General features: G+C 40.5%; 1 protein-coding gene across 1 annotated transcript in view; it reads right to left on the bottom strand.

Annotated features, from left to right (window-relative positions):
* Positions 1–25,645, bottom strand: part of brsk2a (BR serine/threonine kinase 2a) — a 166,885-nt gene that overhangs the window by 28,958 nt on the left and 112,282 nt on the right. The window contains exons 3-8 of the mRNA XM_034141751.1: positions 22,416–22,501; positions 18,942–19,082; positions 9,122–9,238; positions 3,631–3,664; positions 3,443–3,511; positions 1,970–2,116 (exon numbers count right to left, since the gene is read on the bottom strand). Of these exons, the coding sequence (XP_033997642.1) occupies positions 1,970–2,116; positions 3,443–3,511; positions 3,631–3,664; positions 9,122–9,238; positions 18,942–19,082; positions 22,416–22,501 (594 nt within the window). The remainder of the gene's footprint in view (positions 1–1,969; positions 2,117–3,442; positions 3,512–3,630; positions 3,665–9,121; positions 9,239–18,941; positions 19,083–22,415; positions 22,502–25,645) is intronic.

Genomic DNA, 25,645 nt, shown 5'->3' with positions numbered 1-25,645 from the left:
CTTTTATACATGAATATGTGTCCCCGGTGTTCCAGGGGACTCACCAAGTGTCAGAAAACACAACCCTCTCTATTTTCCTCCATACCCAAATTTCTAAAAAAGGGGCTGCAACGGATCTGATAAAAACTGATCCAGATTTGAACACTGTCCTGACGTCAGGACGGTGGCGCTACGGCTATTGGGCCAACTCCACCAATCAGGAGGAGACAGCCACGGCCATTGCCGTTCGAAAGCGCTGGAGACGCTGTAGTACATATGCCAGGCCTGTAAGTGGCGCTGTAGTCTGCCACAAAAGCAGTGAAGAAGACTTGGTTACCATGGTTACCCTTCTGTTTATTCTCCGCTGTGGCTTTCTTTCTCCCTCCCCGAGGCAAGCGTTTGCTCCCGCTGCTTTAATGCAATGCAATCCCTCCCCGTCGAGGCAAGCACTGTAATTCTCTCCGGTTAGTCCACCAGCAGATGACAAACACCCACCTATCCGCCTCTTCCAAGGAACGAGGGGACCGTGCGGCAGAGTTTCAGTTTCAGTTTCTTTCGCCGGTCAAGATGTCCGTTAAAGTTGAAATCTTCCGGACGAAATTTGAAAAGTCCCGGTCAAAGGTCTTCTTTGTTATTTATTGAGCTTTAAAACAAATGAATAACGACTCTATATAATAAAACACGGAGATCTCTTTTTCTCCCCCTCTTCTGACAGCCCAGCAGCTGATCAGAGCACGTCTCCCCTCTCCTGCAGGGGGGCGTGGTCAGCAAAATCAGACCCGTAGACAGCAAACAGCACATAGAGCGAAATGAGGCATGGCTAAAATGCATGATCTGTTTGGTATTTTGAAAACAGAAACATATAAATATACCTTATATAGGTATGGCCCTACAATATATCATTTAAATATAGCATGATAGGTTTCCTTTAACTAAAGGTGTGCGGCTGCTGCTGTGAGGAAATATCAGCCTGAAATTACAATGGGTTTTAATGGAGACATGTTGAAAGTTTGTGTCACTTCATGCCCTCAAGAGGCATTTTGTTTAATTATTTTTGCCTAATTATTTGTCATTTTTCAAGCTACGAGATGTTTTCCTACGTTTGTCATGAAAAATTATGTCTCAGGCATGTAGGGTTTGGGAATTATGGCAGTTTAAAAAAAAGATATGAAGGCAAATTTCAAGATTTCCTACCCTCTAGCTGTGACATCACGCACTCTAGTTAATGTTAAAATCTGAAGAAAGCCTCTTTACCAAGGTCTGAACAATGTTTAATATCTCTAAAACTAAGAATCAGATTTAAAAGTTGTGTTACACGAATAATGTCAGAAAGATGTGTAACATTTTAAAGTTGGAATGAGGTTTCTGAGTGAAAGTATGAATGAACAGTTAGCAGTTGAAGTCGCATGAAGATTGTTCAAGTCTGAAGATTTTCTCCATTGAAATGTGATGAATTATGGGATGTATCTCTGGAATTATGAAAGCTATGAATAATCCAAATGATAGCCATCGATTCCCGACCGAGCTGAACGTTTTGATGTTTGAACGGAGTTTCTGCGATGTTGAATGCAGGAGGAGAAGAGGTGCAAAATTCCGGCGGAATAATAATAATTTTGTCCGTAGAATAACATATAGTTGGAATGCTGTATCAGCATTCCCACTAAATAATTACACCCACAGCTACATGGCTGTCAATCACAATGACTGTAATGTTCCTTCTTAAACCTTTTATATACAGTTACCCCCCTTTACTGCATTTAAAAGCCTTCACATTTTCAGAAGACATTATGCTAGTCTTTAGGCTGCACATTTTGATCCCATTTAGCCAGTTCAAGTACTTTTACAACAGATGTGCTACATAGGTGAACGCTCTATTGGACTAGGAGTCAAGTTCAAGGCATGAAAAACAACCAAAAAGCCAAAAGCATGCTAAAATATCCAAATAAAATCACGAAGGCATGTTATCATCCAGTCTCTCTATTGAACTGACCGTTAGTCTTTTGGTGGCATCCACTTCAATCATGCCACGGAGGAGGTTCTGACAGTCTGGAGGGATGAAGTGTGGCATGTGAAACACTCCCAGCTTCACCTTCTCTAGCAGATTCCTCAGGTTGTCATCATCAAACGGCAGGGCACCCTGGAGAGACGGAGGAAAGGAGCAGAGCGTGATAACAGGGAAAAGAAGTCAAGATGTACAAATGAAAGCAGGGTGGAAAAAGTGTGCGCTAGTTCTAATGGCAGGATAAGACCAACAAATAAGCCTTCACCCGATTGAGGGCAGAAAAAAATGAGAATATACTGTAAAAGACTAACAAGGCTTGCCAGAAGAAACAAAATCACATTTTGAGTCTGAAATCCAGCACGACTTAAAGAACAGCTCTCCAATTAGAGCATTCTGCCCTCAGACATGAAGCTCAAATAAATAATAAACAACAGCGAGCTGAAAACGGGGCTTTTCTAATAATTACCAAGCTTTCTCATTTACCTCGTTCATTTAGCATTGTGAGCTGATACCTCACAGATGTGGCTGTTTGATGAATGACAACCTCAAACACACTAGACAAGATGGAGGGGGAGAGAAAGAGGAAAAGGGGGAGACAGACAGAAAGAAAGGCTGAGAAATGAAGAGTGGTAGAGGGGGGAAAGGCAGGCTTGTGTAACAGATGATCTTGGCGCATCCTAACTACTGGGGAGTATGCACGTCTCCCACAATCAGACAAATGGCTATCTCGCAGCCAGACGACAGGACCAAACAGGAAGAAGACAATATTCATCTGCAGTCAAACAGTGTTGGGAGAAACTTTTGTTTTGTGGGAGAAAAGTACGGTCATAATGGAGATAACGGTGAAAAAACATCAGGAAGACTGTCCTTACACAAAAAAAGACTGAGTGAGGGAGAAAGAGGCACAAAACAAAGACAAATACACAGGGCCTGTGGCCAAAAGCTGCCATGTCAGCATTGGTATTTATTTTGGGCTCTCTTCTTTCAATTTGGTTGTATGAATTATTCATTGGGCAGGAGCGTGTAGGAACTACAGTACAGCTGTTGATGAAACAAAGCTTCAGGGCTGCATGGCGGGAGAACCGCAGTCATAATGTCGCTTGAGAAAAGACATGATTGTGGATACAGCATTGTGTGTATACAGGGTAAAAAATAAAAAGATGGACTACTCTCTGATCCTTGTTACGCAATCATTTTAGCTTGAGGATAACTTTTTTGTTTGAGGCTCTGTGGCACTCACACCATTAAGGTCAACCTCGAGTCAACAGCATTAGTGCAAAGTTGGGAAAATCCTGTCACGGGGCTCACTTGCTTTCTACTTTGGATCCATTACAGCTGCTAGAAAGGCTGGACATACTGTCTGGCTATGAACTGGAGGCAACACTTAATGATTAAATTGTATTATGCCATTTTTCTCTGGAGAATTTCTAACTCGTATGTCAAAAAAGAGCTAACACTCACCACCAACAGGGCAAAAAGGATGACCCCACAGCTCCAGACGTCTGCTTTCCTCCCGTCATACTTCTCTCCCTGAGGGCCAGAGAGTGTTTGTTAGCGGGTGAGGGCGGTGTGATAGGGTGAGCTGAAATAAGATGACACGCAATGATGAAAAAGAAAAGCAAAATATGATTCAGTGAAAAATGACTCACCCTGATGACTTCTGGACAGGCGTAGTGTGGAGATCTGATCGGAAAACAGAACAAAAGTGAATGAATTGAGAAGTAAGAGAAAGTAGCAGTAGGTTATTTAAGGGCGTGTGCTGTCCTGGAAAGTAAGTCAGGGTTATAAAATGGCCATAGCATACAACAAAGTTATACACAACTGTATACAATTTGATTTAAACAATATAGACAGATAATAAATGCCTCAAGTGAGCGTATCTCAAGATGTGCTCGAGGAGTCCAGACATCCTGAGGGTGTTTGGATGTCCTCCTGCTTGCTCACTCAAGGGCATCCTCTCACAGCAGACAGTGAACAGACCCACTAATCTTTACTGCACCTGGATGGGCTGACAGTAAACCCAATGACTAGATTGACACATCAATATCGTATGAAGATTTATGAAGCTACCTCGCAACGTCTGCTTTATAAGCCACCGGTTACGAGAGGCTCTGGAGTGAATTATTATTCTTTGCATACACAGTGGCACTTTTACAGTACTTGCCAAATTCAGTCCCTTGAAATAAAAACAGAGAATAATAAGGGTTTAGCATCAATCTGAAATCAAATACCACTTCAGCTACAGGATGTTTCTTTGTTTCTCTGATTATGGGCAGCTCTACTTTTCTCAAAATGCAAGCGACTGCAAACAGAAAGCAGATCAGGCACCTGTCTCCCCCAAACCTCTCAGCCTGATGATACGTCCTCCGCCTCTCGCTCAGTCTAATCTAACACCAGGATATTTGGCTCTAATGAGAGACTATCTGAAATCTGTAAACATGGCGCCCATTAGCTCGGCTGTTGTCTTGTGTACTCATGAATACGGGCCCTGACGGCGCGGCTTCCTCCGGCTGTCAAAATACCGACCGATTACAAACACTGCCGCCATGTCACCAAGGAAGCTCAAACACGAGCAGCCTATGCAAATACAGCCCTCCTGATTGCAAGTGTCATAGTGCATTATGCAGATGAGCGAGGAATAAAACTAAGAAAAACAAGCCTGAGATTTACACTAGTTAAGCCTTGTGTGTGCCACTGCACACGAGCCACAACTGGAGCCAGCATGAATATAAACTAATTATTTGCAGGGCTTAAGGTGGCAAACACAGTGTGAAGGTGCATACTGTAATACAAGAAGCTGAGCTGAATCCTAATTGGTCAATATTAAAACACTAAATCAGTCAGTCATATCAACTACAGTATTTGCTTGGATAAACTCATCTTTAACTCATAATTATATGGCTAACTTTTTATATATGTCCAATTATGTCATCTTTTAAACTCTTCCACACTGCATACTCTTAAAATCCATTATCTATGGGACTCTTTAAGTCGTTTGGTGCAGGATCCATGAGTATTCATGACACTTCCTTCCTGTTGTGCTGTATCTGCATTTAATGGCGTAACTTAATTAGAGGTGTAAATAAAGTTCCTTTAAATGTATCCTAGCTTACCACATTTAAATTCTGACCACATATAAAAGCACCATACATCATGAAATTCATATGATGATAAAAAATTCCCTTGCTGCTCTCACTAGAAATTCAGATTATAGACGGGGATACTGAAGATAAATAGAGAGCCGTAAGAGCCACTTCCCTCGGACCAGAGTGAAAAATGCAGTCTTCTGAAGAACAGTTGTGCGTGGGTTGACAAACATCAGTCTTTTCTTGCTCATTGACTCTCTCAACCTAACACCAGTAACATCATATAAATAGCATTAACAGACAGAACAGCGGTATTCTGAGGGCAACACAGACAGAGCAGTGGGACAGAGTTTTGCTGCAGTCCCCAACAGAATAAAGAAACACATTATTTAGTGACCTGAGATTGTTTGCGAGCAGTGGGGAAACTAAGATGATAAAGATGCATGAAAAGCTGTCTTCATCTACAGTGAAGGGCTCATGAGTGTCAGAGTGTTTGCAGAGAGATATCTGGACCAAAGAAAATCACCATTAAAGAGGCCCTATTATGCCTTTTTTTAGGTTTTCCCTTTCCTGTTATTTCAGAATCAGAATCAGAAACAGAATCAGAATCAGAAACAGGTTTATTGCCAGGTAGGTTCACACATACGAGGAATTTGACTTGATGTCATGGTGCAGACATAAAATATAAAACAAGACATCTAATATAAAACAAAAAATCTTTAAGGACACCGTAATAAAATATAGTTAAATGCCCTGTGTTATACAGGTTTGTGTGCATGTAAATGGTCTTCAAAAGGCCTAAATCCCAAAGTCCAGGCCAGAGGAAGTTTCTCTTCCACCCCCCCCCCCCCCCACCTGATACGCCTCCATTGTAGTCCTGTGTACACTCCATCGTCATAGTGACATTACTATGTAACAATAGCGCTTCTATTGGCTAGCGCTCTAAACCTTTGTACGTGATAGGCTAAGGGGTGGAATAACCAACCAACCAATCAGAGCAGACTGGGCTCGGGTTTCAGACAGAGGGTGAAAATACAGTATAAAGGCAGTATGAAAAGAATAAAGGCCTTTTTGAAGCTTGTTAACATGTCACAACAATAGAGGCGCTAAATACAAATACTATCCTGAAGATTAGCGTGTGGGACCTTTTGAACTATAAGATGACCATGTCTCTAACAATATACAGTACTGTCCCATTTGCTGTAACAACATACTGTAAATGTCCCTGCGGTGGCACACATCAAGCATTTCTGATTTCTGATTACATTGAGTGCAGATTAAAAGACAGTATCATGAGATCAAGAGATACAAGTTCCTATGGAGCAGTTAGAGAGCAGCATGGGTCGACAACATTGAAGAGACATTGAGACATGCAGCTCATCTTTATTAAAAAGCATATTTTCAAACCAAATGTGCCCCTCGCTGTTAACCACATCATTTCATTTCATCAATCAGAGCAGCAGCGCTAAACAAACAGCGAGCGCTGATGAACTCACAGACGGAGAAGGATGTTGTACGCAGGATCCTGGATCCATATTTGTATGCGCTTGCCAATGCTTCTCCTTGTCTATACGTGTGTGTACGACTGCATGCATTTATGTATGTGCTGCGAGGCTCCCCTTACTCTACCTGGGGCGAGTCTCATCTTCACTCAGCTCCATTACCCGTGGCAAATGGAATACATTTGTGTCAGACAGCTGCATGGTGAGAGGGGGCCAGATAAATGTGTTTAATTAAAAACTGTCATATCTACACTTAGAGATGGGACAGTCAGAAGAGCATGAATAATCAATAACCACACACACAGCGCAGCATGCGGTGATGGAGCTGAGAGTGGAACAAACACTGAACTACTTCGCTTGGCTGTGTGTGGGAGTGTGGGGGTCTGTGTCTGCATCAGTAAGACGCAGTTTTGAGTTCCCAGCAGCAACAAGTAGCTTCAGCTCTTTGTAAACATATATAGAATAGAATGGTCACACATGCAGAGCACACAGCACACACAGTGACATTTGTTCTCTGCTTTTAACCCATCCTAGTACCAGGAGTCTAGTACTAGGAGCAGCTATTGTACAGCGCCCGGGGAGAAATGGGAGTGGGGGGGGGGGGGGGGGGGGGGGGGGGGGGGTATCCGGTGCCTTGCTCAAGGGCACCACGGCAGGGCAGGAGGTGAACTGGGACCTCTCCAAGCCCCTACTGACTGAGCCACTGCCGGACCTGACTGAGCCACTGCCGGACCAATATGGGGGGCTAATCAGATTCACTGCACCTGCAGAATGCATTCAAATATTTATTTTTATGGATTTGTTGAAATGTTCATTTTATTTGACTAAAGAACAAGTAATAAAAAATAGATACAAAAAATACATGATTTATTTATATATTTAAAATGTTTTTAAAAAACTAGATCAACTATGTGGTGCATATCCATAACCTACTTAACACCAAAAAACATAAATAATAAATGAAAAGAATATATAGAACATGTTAGACCAAAATAAATAGAACCAAATATGCACTGCCGCAATCTGCTGAAAACTCTTCGACATATATTCCATATTTTAATTAGATTTATTCAACATATTTCAGTAAGTCAGCAAAAACAATGAGCAAAAACCCAACACTAATGATAAGGCACGTCATAATTGAAAGTCAAAATCGTGATGAAACACGAAGCAGATTAAATCACCTAGCACACAAAAAGCTGAGCAAGAGTTGACACATTATGTGGCCTTTCTAGGAAAAGGAAACACTTCAGTGCAGTCATCACGGCTGCAGAGTGACTCAATCCTGCATATTCTACTTGCAGATAGAAAACTGCTCTCAGTTGGCCTGAACTCTACTGATGAGTCATGAAAGCTTAGGCACTGCGCTTCTGCTGGAAAAATTATGCAACAGTTTCGCCTGCATGCTTGTGTGTGTGCGTGCACAAGCTTAATGTGCATGTGTGTATTATAGAGAGACAGTCTGTGACATAGAGAGACAACCACAGAAGGGGAGGACAATGGGTCCTCCAGGTCAGGGATGAACTAAGCCTTACCAGTGCTGTGTGCACATGTGTGTTTGCAGAATTGCGTGTATTCAAGTGTGTGTAATTTCAGGTCAGCTGATTTGGAGATATAATCTGGACAGAATCAGGTCTGAGCTGGGGACAGATGTCACAATGGCCTCTTTCTATAGCCCAGCCCACAGTGACACAGTAAGACATCAAGATCACAAAAAAAGACCCCATTTAGATTTACAGGTCCATGTGATACCAACACAGCATTTCTAGACGTCCATTATGTTTCTTTTCACTGTGAACCTTCAAAGATGAATCAAAGCTCTATGTTCCACTAGCTGAGCAATCCTGTTTTACTTCGGGCATACAGTACAAGGCTTCATTAGGATGGGAAAATAAAACAGAGAACTGGCTGTGCTTTGTGTTGACATCTCATTTCCAGTGTGAATTTCAGGTAAGTGAGGGGGAAATAAAACTCGAAGGAGAAAAATCCTTTTGTGCCACGGTGGAATCTTCAGTTTATAAACAAGTACGTAAAATTCAACTACCATCATCAACTGAATTGTTATTTTTTGTTTTCCCCTTTGCACTGTGCTTCAGAGTTGAATATAAACACTCCCACGACTTTGAAAAGTGACTTTTCCTCCAAGCGAATTCATTGCGGTCGTTGTGGGATTGATGGCGTTGTCGTGACTGCCGGATCATAAAACTCTTCTTCAGGAATGAGGAGCTGGAGAGCAGTAATGTGTGTCCGTTGCCCCGCTCACAGCCAGACAGCACTCTGTGTGAGAGCCACTGACCGTCTCCCTATGAGAGATCAACCCTGCCCGATAAACACGCGCTGCAGAATGCGGCACCTCGCAGAGGGCTTGATAGGTCCACTCATCATTCTCTACTGCTCCTCTACTCTCCTCTCCGTCTCTCTGTAGCATACCAGCAGCTCCATGCGCCCTCCAACTATGACCTATTTGTACCTTCAGGATATCCATTTGCAGAGTATGTGAGTCAGACATTGCATTAGAAAACATGCATCACGTTGATTTCTGAGTCACTTACCCGCAGCTGGTTTCCAACAGACTGTCTCCAACCTGAAGGGAGGCCATGCCGAAGTCTGCTATCCTGATGTTGTTCTTCTCATCTAGCAACAGGTTCTCCGGCTTCAGATCCCTGTGGCTGAAAGATAGTGAGACAGAATCATAAAAGAGTTAATGAAACATGAAGGAGCTCATCATAGGTTTTATAAACTAAAGACACGAGGGAAAACGAAAAGCAAGATCCATCGAACACCTGCGGATCGAGCAAGGATCCACATCCGCGAGTGCAACTGTGAACAACTCTTTAGCTGTTCCCGGCGCCCCCCTCCTCTGCAACAGCTCTCTCTTTGATCGGTCCATGCTGGAGCTAGGGGGCTCACACCTCAGCGCTCGGCTGGTACGAGGTGTGACAGCCCCCTGCTGTGTCCTTTCTCCTTCTGCTTCCCCCCCTCTTCGCCTCTCATCTCCCAGACAGCCACCAGCAGACTGGCTGAGCAAAGGGGAGCCGGCCACAGAGGTTGTGTTCATTAGCTGCCATTCTTTTCCGCTAAGAACAGTGTGGGGGATGATATCCAGCGGACATTGTATCGCTTCTTAAAAGGGACTATTGAGAGGATCATCATATCACATAAGCTGTTGCTGTGTCAGAGGTTAACATCTCAATTGTTAATAGAAACAATAGCCTTTTATCGTGTAGTTAACACCCTTGATGGGGTGGAGGTTTGTATAAATTCACACTGTGAAACACCATGCATTTATACATAAGTATGTGTGCACACACTGATATCCATCTTGTTTTACATTCTTACTTACAGTATGTATATACTTGCTTACCTCTAAACTAATAGAGCCAAGGGGCAGGCAGGATTTCATGAACCTGACTTTGTTCTTGTCTTTATACTAATGATAATAAGGGGAGAGCAACAATAGCTGGTTGCCTCAGCCTTTGAAGAGTGCCTCATCACAATGGACGTTTAACCTCAGATGACATCAGCTGCTTTACAACTCGTTTCTTGTCCTGGGGGATAAGCTGTCAGCTGGTTTATTATCACAGTGGCAGTCTGTGTGATCCCTGCTTTAATTGAAATAAAACAAAGATAGCATCTAAAACAGTTCTCCCCAGGCTAAAACCTTTATCAGTTCACACGTGCCACCATTTGGCAGTGAAGTCAGGAGCCTCGTCATTTTTACTAATACTGTCAAAGCAAAGGAAGAAGGAACAAACATGAACTGCTAAGGGGCCACCGGTGTGAGGTGGTCCTGGGAGTCAGTATCTTTTCAACACGTGTCTTAGTCAACATTCCTGATAAAATATTCCTTTTAAACAATTATATTTCTCCTGGCAACTAAATATTTTACATGGCTAAAAGTTACAAATCCATTGTGACTGGAGTTTACACATGACAAAAGATCCAATAGTAACTTTGTAGACATAGGGGTGGATCGCAGGGCCAGAAGGCAGTTTAACAATTTGTTGTGGCACCAATGACACAATAAACGGCAATGACGGCTCTGACTGTGTCTTTTTTCTGACACAGTGTTCCAACATTGTTGACTATTAGCATCAGATAACCTGCTGATCATCACAGACCCCAATCTAAGAGCCACAGCCTCAACGGTCATAAATATCTAAGTACAATCCAACTGTCAGCCTCAGATTCATAAATGCACCCTAAATCATTAAATAAATGTCCCATAAACATGGCATTAACATTGTGTTATCACAAAAATCACATATAAAACACAAAGAGCCAAACCCCAAAGGACTGTTCCACAACAGAAAAAAGGCAACAGCGTGTTTATCCAGCAGCATCAAGGGGACAAATTGCATCTGGATGCTTTATTGGTTGTCAGGACCCTGTTATCCATAATAGGACATTAAACTGCCTCTCTGACACATTAGGCTGCAGTTTGCCACTGTAATCTCGCTCACACAGCAGGCTTGCACCGGAGACGTCTGTTGTGTCTCATATGTCATAGAGGAGGAGACGCGGTTAAACAAATTCAAAAGCAGCAATGAGCATAAATGTAACGTTTTTCTTTCCAGGAAATCGTAACTATGCACCACTAGCAAGTCTTGGATGAATGTTTTTTTTGTAATACAATACTCTGTGATGACTGCATATAATTGTTATCACTATAGGGGAACATACAGTATATAGTACATGAAAAGAACAGAACAATAAACAGGGGCCACTATTATTTAATGCCATCATGTTATACATTTTCTTAAACAATACACATGTGATTGTACTACCTTGAACATAGCCCATAATTCACTAGGCACTAATCTCTTGTGATGCCATTCAGTGTAATTTACAGGGCGCACATGCGTGTCTACATGCTGTCTGAGCAGGGTTCAGACCCCAGTGGGGCTATTAGACATGACTCCTGCTATTTAACACCAAGCCCTTAATGCTTGTGATCATTTGTACATATCATGCTGATATGTTCTGTTTTACAGAGGGTTGTAATCGGTCTGTTCTCTCTGGGCTCACATCCCTATAACATTCGAGACATGTTTATGGTGATGAGCAGTTTTGCTTAACTCTCCAGCCAAAGGAAAATATACTTTTCCCATAGTGACACATTCACATTCACCATGTTTAATAGAGCCTGTGTTATCGCAAGATATGTGGCACTAATTAGCTAAAGTGAAACAGTTGAAAATAACGGTAATGGCTGAAATGCATCTTTTTGACATATTAACATGCCTGGGAAAAAGCACACCTGTTTTCTTGCATTTTCAAGGGCTAAAGCTGTCCTGGTACCATTATTGCTAGCTGAAGTGGGTTTTTTAAGCATCGTTGTGAGACATTTAGCCTCGGGCGCACCTCTGTGTAATTTATTCTCTTTTAATCTTTCCTTTTTTCTCTAGAACTTTTTTAGGCTTCTGTTGACCCAATTAGAGAGAGACCAAGCACACTCAATGAAAACACTTTAGGCTAATATAATAACACATTAGCAAAATAGGACAACATTCTGACTGCTGACTTGATGTGCTAGGCACAATCGTTCATTAGCCGATGGGGTTAGTATCGTATATTAGGAGCAATGAGGGATGAGAAAGATTAAGTTGTCTTTTTCCCCCTTTTCTGCTGGCTAATGGAATTGGTCTTTTTCTGCAATTTTGCTCAAAGCAAGTGTTCGGTGAATGTGATTCTATGCTTTCTTATTCTGTAGTCAAGTAGCCAAGTTAATACCGCATTTGGAATTTATGTATTTAGGTTCAGATAAAAAGAAAGGACAGGTGGATACGGGTAAGTGGTTACTAAAATACGTTGTTTATCAACAAAATATTTAGCAATATATTTGTTAACAGTAAAATAAATGTAACAGCTGAAATGCAGCTGATGATAAACAGTCCCCTGTCCACTGTTCTATCCATTAGTTTATGGTGTTCTTTCATATAATAAATATTCCCTGTGAAAATCATTAAAATACCATATTTAATATGCTCACATTGCTTCAAAATCCCACAAAGCAACATAAAAACAAGAAATGGTCATTTAACAAGGATCCAAAGCTCTGAATATTGTATGATGGTTTTATGACACACTTTATTGTTCATTATATTCTGAATTTCAATAAGTCAATGAAATAGCCATTTCCAATACAGACCCATTTTTCCTTAAGGAGCACATTTGAAGCTGTTTTCTAACATCATATGTCATTCGGGCACAAATTATAGCCAGGCTCTTAGTGCCTGTTTATACTGGGGCCCCCTTACATTTAAGCAGTCTCCTGTCATAAGATTTGCATTTAAACTGGATTAGTATTGAGAAGAAGGCACACAGCTATCTTTTATTCACAAAATGTGTCTCTCGAGTAAGAGCGTCACATCTTGTGCCATCTGGGGCATTTCTATCTATTCCTCTGGGGTTTTGAGCAACACTGGGGATGTAATGCATTGTTGCATCTAGTGCAGTGAGTCAAATGTGGGATTACAATGATGGCTAGTTTTGTAATAAACAAACTATTTGCTTTGTTGTGCTAAATCTGTGTGTGCATCCCAGCGTTTGCTCCTAATCCAGAGGAGTTTGACAGAGGAAGATAGTGTGAGCAGCAGAGCTTCAAGGCAGAATAAACAGTGCTGTCAGAAAAGCATTGGAGTGATAGATATTAAAAAGCCAGAGCAACATCAGGCCTCCAATACAGACCTGGGGTGATGTGGTTAGGGACCATTGTGCCTGTTCGAAATGTGAAAATGCTACACTTTCCCTTACAAGCCCATAAAAGTAATGGAAATCAACCTATAACTTTTGTTCTTCCTTCTCAGCTCCACTTCCTACAAACATTTTAGCCATCCCATTTCCACCTCCTCTCCACATCAACTTTCCTCCTCTGACCACTTACATTTCAGTGCTTTAACTGTCTCTGCGGGAGAGGTAATTACTTTCGAAACAATTTGAAAAGACAAGGAGAGAAAGAGAGGGAAAAGATTTGTATTGTGTTGTTAGCGACCATCAGCCGTAATGATGATAGGCTATAAGTACAGGCTTTCTGCGGGAAGCAGACAGACAGACTGTCATCTGGGGAAACTCTCCTAAGAATGTCAATAAACACAGCCACAAACAGCCACGAGGGCATTGGCTGCAATTGATAGAGAAATGGACGCGCAAAGAATGGACAATAACAAATAGGGCAAGCATGAACTGCATGTCGTATAAAGATTACAATCGATTAAATAAGACGACAGACAGAACACTAAACTATTGCAGAGCACATGACCAGATACCATGATTAAAAGACTGTCAGTCAAACCTCAGACTAAAACAATGTAGAAAACATGATGGAAATGTTGCATCTACATGTGTTTCATGTAATAATAAGAACGGCTATAGTCTCAGTCCTCATACACCTGCCATTATTGTGTTGTGTAGCAAGACAGTAAAAGGTAGGTTTGGATTATGCTACATTGTCTCTACTTCAATATGTGGTTGTCTCACTAATATTGGATTTAAGTTTTTATGAATCAAATGTAAGGAAATACCTTAATTTTTCAATTGTGAACCAATTGAACCCACTCTCATCTGAATATTCTAAAAGGCCACATAATATGAAAAACTAACTTTTTCAGTGCTTATGCATTTTCATCTAAAGTGCCAACCCTCAAACTGTGAAATAAGACGACCCTGTCCGTTTGTTGTTGGCTAATCGTCAGAAAACAATGGATTCAACTAGCCATTCAGATGTGGCTCCTCTTCCAATACCACTGTATCCCCACTCTTGGCTTGAGAACTATCTTTGTAAAAGTGGTCCATATTTGTCACCATAAGTGATGCTATATACAGATGCATGCGGCCCTCTAAGCCCCTGAAAGAGAGGAGTTTATCTAATGACGGAGGGGGAGTGTGGGAGAAACAGAGTGAGAGAGAAAGGTGGATTTGGATGGTGTGGATGATTATGCCGCTGCGTGGGCTTAATGTGACTCCTGGACCAGGTGTTTGTTTGTGCACATGTAGGTGGCGGTAATAATCAGTGTCAGGAATGTGTGTGTGTGTGTGTGTGTGTGTGTGTGTGTGTGTGTGTATGTGTGTGTGTGCGTGTGTGTGATGAAGCTTTAGGGACAGGGTTCTTTTCCAAGGTTCACGAGCAATCTCTGCTGTACTTGGTGGGATGCTTGGAGTCACTTTATGTGACAGATAGTCTTTATCTCTCACCCACACACACTCGCTTTGTATTGAACACACAGACAGGGCTGTTAACAGGGTCACAAGGGGAAAGACCAAAGTCATTACTAAGCAAACTGGACAGGGGTTAGGTAGAGGACAGTGTGCTGCTGTGATCGGGGGGAAATTGTTTTTAAAAGTTTGTTAGCTTATGTCCATGCAAAGAAGTACATCTCTGTTTCACACCATATGACACGATGCAATGAGGGTGGATAAAATGTGGCTGGATACAGGAGTGTTTTTGGGGTCCTCCCTGGCTCTTTCGACCTCTACTACTGGTGAAGCTTTAGAATCACACAAAAATAAATCAATACAATATACTTTTATTGCTCACATGAGAATAGAAACCTTGTGCATTTATTACAGAGAATCAGAGCATACAATGCTTTTCCGTGGTAAATTGTACTCAAAAGGCAATTTCTTTTTAAATATTGACAAATGCTGTTCAAAATTACCTTTCATCATCTGTTAGTTTAGCTGAGTAAAAAAAGCCGAAGTGTTCAAGGTAAATACACTTTAGTATTTTCAATCAGTCTGTGTCTCTTTTGGGTGTGTGCAGTAATGGCAGACTGCCACATCAGGTACTCTGTTTAGTGTAGTAGCAGATGTGAGTTTTGTTAAATGTCAAACTAACAAGATACAGGTGAAGCTGCTGTAGGGAATCTATCTCGAGTAAACATGATAGTGAATCATCTGCAATAATAAACTACATCTGTAAGGCATCCACTTAGTTAGTTTGACCTTGAGACCTGAATCTCATGCAGCTTGAGGAGAGCTGTTCTGAAGCTGACCCTGACATTTAACATCGCTGCAGGTGCAGGGGACTGAAAGAGAACATTTCACATTGATAAATAAAATATACATCATCATGTGGGTTGTGGACTGTCAATCATCTGCTCTGTATCTGAGGGATACATTGCAGATCTGAAATGTGTTCAGACTTAAGAAACAGTATCCAAATACAGTACATGTAAAGTACAAGTAGACGAGGGGGGGGGGATTGACACTGGATTTATGTTAGCATACAATGAATAGTATCTCTCGCTATACATTCATTATACATTTATCTTACTGAAGAATCCTTTCCCATTCCTTTTTTCTTCCACCCTCAGCTATCTTTGCCTCATCTCCCTCGTCAGCTTTCCCCATGTGCTTCCCTTTGCTTTTCGTCTACTTCTAAAAGAAAACCCTGCCTAAATCAGAGCGAGGAAACACTGAGTCACAAACAGCCTTCTATGCTCTTTCATTCATATCCTCGCTCACATCCATCTGGCTCAAGAGAGATATTTCGGGATGTGACGTGGGCGGAGGGCTGAAGCATGAGGCAGTGAGAAAAAGTGCAAATGGGAGGTGTACAGAAGAGGAGGGTTGAGGAGCATGTGTTTACCCCACGGTGAATCATGGAGAGAGAGAAAGAGCACTTCTAATGGCCTGTGAAGGTCTCATACGCAGACAAGTAGAAACGGAAGAAAAATATTTCAGGAATGCTTTTTTATTGAGGGGATGCTGGGATCTCATTAGTGGAAATGGAACCGAGGTGAGAAGGGCTGCATCTGTCAGTCTCTTTGCCCCTAATTGAGGTTAGGAGGAGGGCGAGTGGGTGCAGTAACACTCCAAAATAATCCCCCTCTCATGATAACTTTACAAGGCATCATTCTCTACGTGTGTTCATCAGGAGATTTGAGGAGCTAAAACGGAGACAGCAGGAAAGCAAATCATGAAGGAGCAGATAGATCTACTCCTGAATGTTACTACAAAAGAACTGCGATAATCTATGTATGTGCATGCACTTAATGTCAGTCCCAGGTGCTTTCTTTTAATTGGCCTAATCTGTTCTTCTCACAGTCAGTTATTTACACACACTGAAAAAATACCTATATCTTTCATTCCCTTTGGAAGGACAGTTTTGTTTTTACCAGCGGTACAGAGTTGTCTTCTGTTTTTTTAATTATCTCTGAGATTTCAAATGGACTAACTAACCCTTTAATATTCAAAGAATAAAATGAAAACCCAAGATAATAACTACATTATAAATGTATTAGGATATAGGAAATTGTACTCTGCATAACAGGCCCCGACATAGCTTTGCTTTGAGCAGCAGCTACAATGAATTTCATCGCCTCTCCTATACTGTGCAAAATACAAAGCATATCACATCACTGAAATTCAACCATACCTATTCAATCCATGACACATTTCTTAAACGTTTGCCCGAGCAACATCATGCCTGATTAACTCCCAGACATTAGGTGCTCTACATCCGGTTATTGGGAATATTACACCATTAGTGTTTTTAACAGGCTTAGTATCCTCTTCATCATCAGCAGGGAGCTATTCAGGAAACATTTAAGTATACTAAACTGCAGAGTGGTAAAGTCTCTCTCTCTCTCTCTCTCCAGCACTTTCAGCTACAATAGCCTTTGTACAAAAGTTATGATGGAGTCACATAAATTATCATCACAAGTGGCTGGCTGGCTGGCCAGCGTAGTCCCACATCATAAAACCCTCTCTGGTCATGGCCGGTCTGGGCCACAGCTGTGGCAAGGCTTTATGTTGATATCTTAATGTCTGATCTGAGGCCACGGCCTGCAGATATTATATCAGTGTGAGTAGCAAGGAAACAAGCTTATACTGAGCTGCATAACGACCATGCTTGAATGCTTAGTGACCTCAAATTCTATTAAAAATGCAATACTGCATAAAGTAAAAAAGCACCCTTGATATGGGAATCACAGAGAAAAACTCTAATGTGAAAGAAATCCGTCCACCTGATAATGGCTTTTATAAAATCTAGTAAAGTAAAGTGCTGGAAAGTCATATCAAACAGCTATAGGATAGAAAAGTAACAGTATGAATTGTTACAAGTATAGCCATACAAAAGGAACAAGCTTTATTGTTACCATAGAGTACAAATGATTGTTTCACCTAGCATCTACTATATACCATGGTTAGCCTACATGAATCTTAACATGTTAATAACATTTTGAATGTCATATTTCAGTGTTTTTCCCCCTGTTTCTATGAAGCTGTTTGTGACCAAGGTAAAATAAATAAACTTGAACTAATTCTGCTCTATGGTCCTTGTGCTCCGCTATACAGGGAAATGGGGACAGAATGCAGAGGCACACACTCTCTGGAGAAGCAACAAAAACATGTCTACTTTAGGAACACAAACTGATGTAAGAAACACACACACCAACACGCACAAATGAGCTCTCTAAATCAGTCCCCGCTGACATGTTTGACTTCTGAAGTATATGATTGCCTCAAGTCTGTGAGCTGGTAAACAGTTAAATTACTCCCTGAAGCCAAAAACAATGCATCACATTAGTGAATACCTTGTAGCAGATTTCAACAAATACAATGACTCAACACTGAGCTGAGCAAAGTAAAGAAAATGCACTGTGTACTAAAAAAAAGTCACTTCTGCTCAGCTTTAAAAAGAATAACTGAGGACGTTATGTGGAAAAGAAGTGAACCATCAATATTTCAACCTGCACTACACCAAACTATAAACTATATAAAGACATTATTTTCCCACATTAGGCAATACATGTCTACATGTATTTGACTCTTACTATTTGGCACGTGTAAACTATTATCAGCTGTTTATGTTAGATGTTTGAAGATAAACTTAGAAAAAGAGTTCAAATAAATGTGTTGATACAAACAATTTCCCGTTCTTAATTCTGTAATCTCCATATTGAATCATTGGTTTGAACGATAAACAGCCTTTCAAAGCTATGAATAAACTGATTTGAATTTAGATGAATCTGTAACATTTTTTGAATTCTTTAGATGGGAGCTCATTATCTGTTCAATGTTGTATGACAACCAATTTGACTTTGTAACACCTCCTGGGTATGTTTGTTTATTGGAGATGTGATTGATTTATGCAAATAATGAATGCGTTTCTTGTGGTTTTAACCCAACATACCTCCGAAATGTGGGAAGCATGTTAAACTTGAACATATTAGAACTGCACTGTGAGTCTTCTCTATTGTACTACAATGATATAAGTGTAACTTTATACACGTACCTTTTAAAAGTATTTTAGAAATTCAGTGGTTTTACCGGCACACTTCCAACAGTCTAATATAAACATTCACAACTAATGTATAACTAGCAATTACTACAAAATGTGTTTTCCAAGCGGATCATTTCACTTACCATATGGAATGACTGTGGCAAAAATCCAGGGCAGACATGATCTGTCTGAAGAATTTCCTTGCCTCTTTAGGTGTTAACCTGCCTTTCTTCACCAGGTAGTCAAACAGCTCACCACCAGACACATGTTCTAGCACAAGGTACCTTAGAGGGAGACAGAGAAAAGAAAGAATCAGTCCAAGAAATAAAGATGAAAACAAGAAAAAAAGCAGTCGAAAAGAAACTCACACATAGAAAATAAAGATCTAACTTACAGGGACAGGAACAAATAGCTGTGTTCTCCACAGAGCCATCTGAAAGGGCCCTAAATAATCAGAGAAATCTCCAGATCTCAGAGGTCTGGTGCAATACGGGAAAATAGTTCCCTTACAGCTGTTATACACAAACAAAACACCCAGGATCAATGATCTGCTCTCCCATATCATATTATGTTGACAGTTTATTTTTCATTTTTTCATCTGTTAGCTGTCCCTAAAGTCAAAGATTGAAGCATGGCAAGAGTGTATTGCATTATATGTGAAGGGTTGTGATATACTATACAGTCCAATGGGAGGCATGATAAAGTTGCATTACACTAGAGAAAGATGGAAAGGTTGTGTGACACGCTCTAAGACATAAGGGCTTTAGGAGCTTCTGCAAATGTACACACAATGTTAGCATCTGTGACAGCTTTTGTTTTAGAACTTGTGTAAGAGAGAAAGAGAAGAAGGAGAATGTATATATATTGGGTAAAAAGCCCCTGCTATACCAACCCGGTATCACGGGAAGACGTGAAAATGTCTACGTATGTTACTAAAGAGGTTTTAGATTGGCCGTAGTATATATACATTTCCCTGGTGAGACCTGAAAAAATCTTCGTATTCTCCACAAAAAGTGTTGTTATAGTGAACCAAAAGTCGTGATAGAGGCTTGCTTGTCAACATCCGGGTATTTCTCTAATGGTGGGCCATGTTAACAATCCCGTGTAACTGTGAAGTTTTGAGGGGGTGAAATCGTGTCATCCTCCTGACGTCTCCCAGTGTGGACCAACGTTTTCACATCTTGCCATGATACCGGGTTGGCTGTATAACTTGTGTTGTAATTTACTTTTATTTGACGTTCCCCAAACAGGCCTCAACACACAATGTTCCCTGCCATTAGATTTCTTACAGCCATTATTCAGGTGGCCTTGAGTCTGTGTGGCTGCTCATGTGCAGGAGACAGTCTGTTCTGGGCTCCAAGGGGACAGGAAGGAGATTAATCTCTCACCGCTGGCCCAGACCTAAAGCTGCGTCTGCGGGCTGAACGCCAGCGGTGCCGTGCCCCTGCCCCGCACCAGGCTGATCGTATATCCTGTGCTGAATCTCCCTCTATCTTCACTAGGACAAATTGAAACCCAGACAGGCGGTGAAATACTCTCTCTCATCTCTCTCTCCCCCTGCTGTGGACATTTGTGTCTACATGCAACTCTTCAGTTTTATTGATTACACTACAGTGTTGCAGACTGTACTCGCCCACTTAACAACCTCAAAGCCTAAGCGCTGGCTATTGGAAAACCTCCATAGCTTTGGCACAAAAAACAACGACTACACTTGGTGAACACATATCAATACTTTAAATTAATTCAGAATCAAGTACTTCAGTTTCCCTATTTTTAATATGTTTGCAGCACAATAAAGTCGCACCCTACTGATTTGACTTGTCAAAGTCAGTTTACTGTTCACCACTTGAGACTGATGATTCAAACTCTAATCATACATTTGATGACTTTGTAATTCATTTTGGCTTGAGACTTTTAACTTGAAAGTAAAGTTTTATGTGGCTCCAGAAGGGAGATTTCTAGGAGTTGTTAAAAAAATGAACATGGTATATCACCAGAGGTATCTCAATCGAGAGATTACAAATGAATATTCTGAGTGAAAAAGCAGGGGTTGTGCCGTTTGAACTAAGCAGGCTTTGTCTCTCCTGTGATGGTCTTAAAGAAATGCTTACTAATAAGTTTCATGATGGGAATTGTAGTATACTGCACATTTAATGTGGTTAATCTCAGCCTTTGTTAAATTGATTTGACTTAATTTCCTTTTTTAAATCCTTTTCTTACAAGTCCACAAACTTAATAGAAGTGCATTACTAAATCAACAGAGTAGCAATTTAAACTTAACTACAATACTCTGCCAATGCATTGCCTGCAGATTATTAATGATTCGCTCAGTGGAGAAACATCAATACATTTTCAGCAATCCAAAGATTTAGTGCATGTGGGACTTTGAGTAGCTTTGACCTTACTGTTTCCTAAGGGTAGCTCAGCAAATACAAACAGGTCCTCGCATGTGTTACAATTTATCATTTTGTTATGATTCTAACACTGCAGCAAAAACACTATTAGAAATCAAGTGAATTTATATGCCTTTTGGTCTGTGAACATTTCTCATTCTAAAAGGCATAATTTATACCAACATCATGATGTGATCACTCATTCATTTTGAGTAATGAAATACCCATGAATAAAATATTGGGGTGCTATGTATCAAACTCCGTCCATGTCTCCCTCACCTCTTGTACTCACACCGCACCATTTTAAACAGCTGGATCTGTGCCGGCAGCATAATAAATCTTATAGCTCTGGGAAGGGACATATCTGGGTGTTAAAAAAATACATGTGTGTGTGTGTCTATCATTTATTGGCTTTCAAGTGGAGATATCTGATTAAAAATCTAAAAAGTATTAATTTCAAAATAACATCACCAATGTGAAGCGCATCGTGTCCTTGAGTCACTATTATTCAAATGGGGGCGATTTGTCTTCTGTGACTCTGCTAGTGACCAACTGTCAAAAGTTACGAAGCAATGGGCACGAAATGTGATTTTAATAATCCAATTATAGGATGAATCACAATATTCTGCTATTCCTATCACCCTAAAGGATGACATGTACAGTACTACATGTCCAATCCCATTTAGGCTGTAAACTCAAGATGAGAACTAATTGAGTTTAGTTGACAAACAGCCTTCTGTGGATCAGGAGGGCTACCATAAGCTACTGATGGGCTTGTCACTCACTGTGGTTAAAGTTTGCTAATAGATTTATGTGTGTGCGTACTGCGAAGCCTCTGCAGCCGGATAATGTGGCTGCCAGTCTCCATGGCTAATGTCCCTTAATGCAATGGTGTTGCCTCTGATAAGCATATCATGATGTTTACATTACGGAGACTTCCGCTCCCCATTAGCAATCCCCTAGCTTGCGTGGCCAAATTAAATGTTTCATGCCCATACTAATGGAGCTTCTGCCCCTTAAAGGCTAACAATGTTGGCCTCCAGTCATAATACACCAATCAAAACTGATTTGTGGCATTTCAAAGACTGAATGGGATCATTGACATCACCTGACAATATTTGTCAACCACAAAGGTTTTCATACACACAATCATTGAGAACAATTATGATTTAGTATTATCAAGCATGAATACAAACTGGACCATATTCCGCATGTGATACTTACAAGTATTTTTTATTTTCGTAGACGTCATGTAGCTTCAACACATGTGGGTGTTCTATGAGCTTCAGAATAGCTATTTCCCGCTCCACCTGTAAAAAGAGATAGGTAGGGAAAAAGGGAGGAAGGAAAAGAGAGAAGGAAACAAATGATTAGTGTAACATCAACACGGTTAAGTTCCTTAAAGCAATCTAAGACCAATCGTCCAAATCTGCCCTCATACACTCTAAAAAACGATTCATGGGGTTAGTAGATTCCACTAAAAAATAAATACTTTTTCAACATAACATTTTTAGTTTTTTACCTCAACTTATTTTAGTTAGTTTACAACTCATTTTAATAAGTCTGTCAAACTGAAAAAGAACAAAAAAAATGTAACTTACAAATGTAATGATTTTGAAAAAATATTTCTGCGTTCACTCAACTATAGGAATATACTAAGTTAGAGTAACTCATATCTATTGAGTTTCAACGGTTTAGTTTCAAAACTGAAAACACGCCCGGACTTTGCTGACCGCATGTTGAGTTGGAGCAATCTGCATTCATCCTGGAAGCAGAACTCTAGATAGCAATGGAACAACAGGATTTCAACCTAATAATCTATCAAGTTACCTGGTAAGTAGCCATTTTTGTTCAGCTTCATTTACAGCTGCATATACAGTGTAACACAAGCTGTAAGGTAGTCATTAGCTACTTGTTTTAAGCTACTGTAGCATGCATAGCATACTGATTAGCTAGCTGTTTGTATCCTCCTGTATCCTTTGTGTCACAATTGCAGTCAAAGTTCATTATTTGTAATACAGTATATTTTTTTCTTGTTATATTTAAATTTCGTTAAATTTGATAAAAACTGATTTAAAATAAATATGAACAGCAACTGACAATGCCCGGCATGTTCAGTTTTTGCAAACAATCCTTTGTTTTTCTTTCTTAACATTAAAATGTTCTCCTTTTAAGGATGATTTGGTGGAAAGAATAAAAGAGGTTGCTATCCGTTGCTTGGTGGTGTGTCTTCGTGAAAAGGAGGATCTCTTCAATGAAAACTTAAGTAAGTAAAGACGATGCTTAAATCAAACTGTAACTTGTGTTGACCTGAAACACAATGCAATGTTTTCAAATCTGATTGCACCAAAAACACTGACATTTATTTTCTAATCTACTTATTCCAGGATGGTGAAGTGGAAGTTAGCAATGAGGTGCTGAAGATTGACTTGACCAGGGGTGCAGATACAAGAATAGTGATTGAAGGAACAGAAGTCCTTCAAATCTCGGATGCGACAAGAGCCTGTGCCATGCTGATGGGGCTAATATACGCACTCAACCTGACCTAAAAGAGATGTTAAAAACGTTGAAGCAGGTTCATGCCTTTAATTTAATTTTTGTATTTACTTTTATTTCATATTTGAGAACATTTGTTATAAAAAGGTCATTGTGTAAAGAACATTTTAAAATAAACTGTTAAAAAAAGTGGAACTTAAATGTGTATATTGTTTTTGACTCAAATAAATGAGTTTCTAATACTCAAACAAATTAAGGTAACAATTTGCATGGACATTTTTGAGTAGTGTGAACTTAAATAAATAAAAGACAATAGCTTAAATTAAACAAAATGCAACTTAATATCACTTAAAATGATAAAATGAAGTTGGTTCAACTTAATTTAGATTTTAAAGGTGAAAGCAATTATGTTTGTAGTACTGAACTAATTGAGTTAATCAGATTATAAATGGGTACTCGGATTAACTTAATAATCGATTAAATTGGAAATATTTAAAAAGATCAACGCAAATTGTTACCTCAATTTATTTAAGTAGAGCCGGTGTATTTTATTTGCCGAGTGTACACTGCAACTCTCAATGCCAAAACTGAAGTACCAGGGAGACAAACGGACTGACCCGAACACAGCCTATGACGAGTTCTCGGCAATCATTTTTCTGAGGTCAACAGAAGGTCGCTTAGAGAGATAAATCTGAGAGGCAGCAATCTGTAATAGCACTTCACACAACCAGCATAGGAGCTTAGAGGGAATAAGAATGAAAGACGCTGACTTGCACTTTCTACTGGCGGCAAGGACAGAGATAGGCTTTGACCACACTCCAGGCATCCAGCACAGCTATCTTAGGTGGAAAATGTAGTTTTCTTCTAAAACTGAATTTAAACAGGTTGAGTATGTCTTATCTCGCAAAAATAGTGATCCTCCTCTCTCATAAAACAAGCCCCTTTTTGCAATTACATTACATAGGCCAGTGGTTTCCCTGAGGAGAGCAGAAATGAACTTGGTTTGATAGAACACATGAAGTTGAATAACCTGTCAGAGTCAGACATCCCCCATTTGAACATATCTGTCTACTAAGAGTACCAGCCTGTGGTTGAGTTGAGGTCAAAATGTCAACACAGGGACATCAGCATCTTGAAAAAGAGGCAATTTTTTCCTGCAGTCAGTTTGAGACTGTGGCTGTACATACTGTATACTCTAAACTCCTGCCATGTCCAGGTTCAACTTCTTTTTTTGCTGTTGCTTACAGAACTGCTGAGAGACATAATACACTGTACTGTGTGTACGGTGAGAGCAGAATTTCACGAAAATCGAGCATCAGTTTGGATTTGTGTCAGCATCTCAGGAGAGTGGTAGTCAGCATGTACAGCTGCCACTGAAAATCAGCATGGAACCAACTTCGACAGGAGCCCCAGCTAATCTTCAGCCCCCTGTGCTGCTCTCCTGCTCCTCTTGCAGTTATCGGCTCCTCCTTCTCCTTCACCTTTCTTGTCCACCCTCTGTGTTCAGCTTTGTCTGACGATGAAGAGGATGAAAGGACAGTGTGAGGTGGAGGCTCCTCTGCCTCATCTCAATCTCATCAAAGTCAATTTCACTTTGTCCCTTGCCTGTGACAGCTTTCAGGCAGCTTTAATGTCACATTCATCGTGGCTTAACTTTATGAACACTCATGGGGAATGAAGTCAAAGCTCTGATCTGCCAGCTAACTCAGTTTGTGTTAAACTCCCACAAAGCTGAACGCTTGACCGAGCGTAAAATCAGGATCCTCCCTCTTAATTATGCTCTCACATTGTTTTTCATTCCAGAACAGCCTGTATTACTGATTACTGTCAGCTCAGGTACCCCATCTTGACACACTTTTGATGATTATTTTTTGCCAGAAATAGCAGCATCCCTATCTTCACTCTTTAACTATCAGTCACTGAAGAGAAGAAATGCAGAGCAGAGCAACACGTGTTGA

This window comes from Trematomus bernacchii, unplaced genomic scaffold (genome assembly GCF_902827165.1).
Source record: "Trematomus bernacchii unplaced genomic scaffold, fTreBer1.1, whole genome shotgun sequence".
Lineage (NCBI taxonomy): Eukaryota > Metazoa > Chordata > Actinopteri > Perciformes > Nototheniidae > Trematomus > Trematomus bernacchii.
The sequence above is the reverse complement of the archived record's forward strand: the minus strand, read 5'-3'. Positions and strand labels throughout refer to the sequence as shown.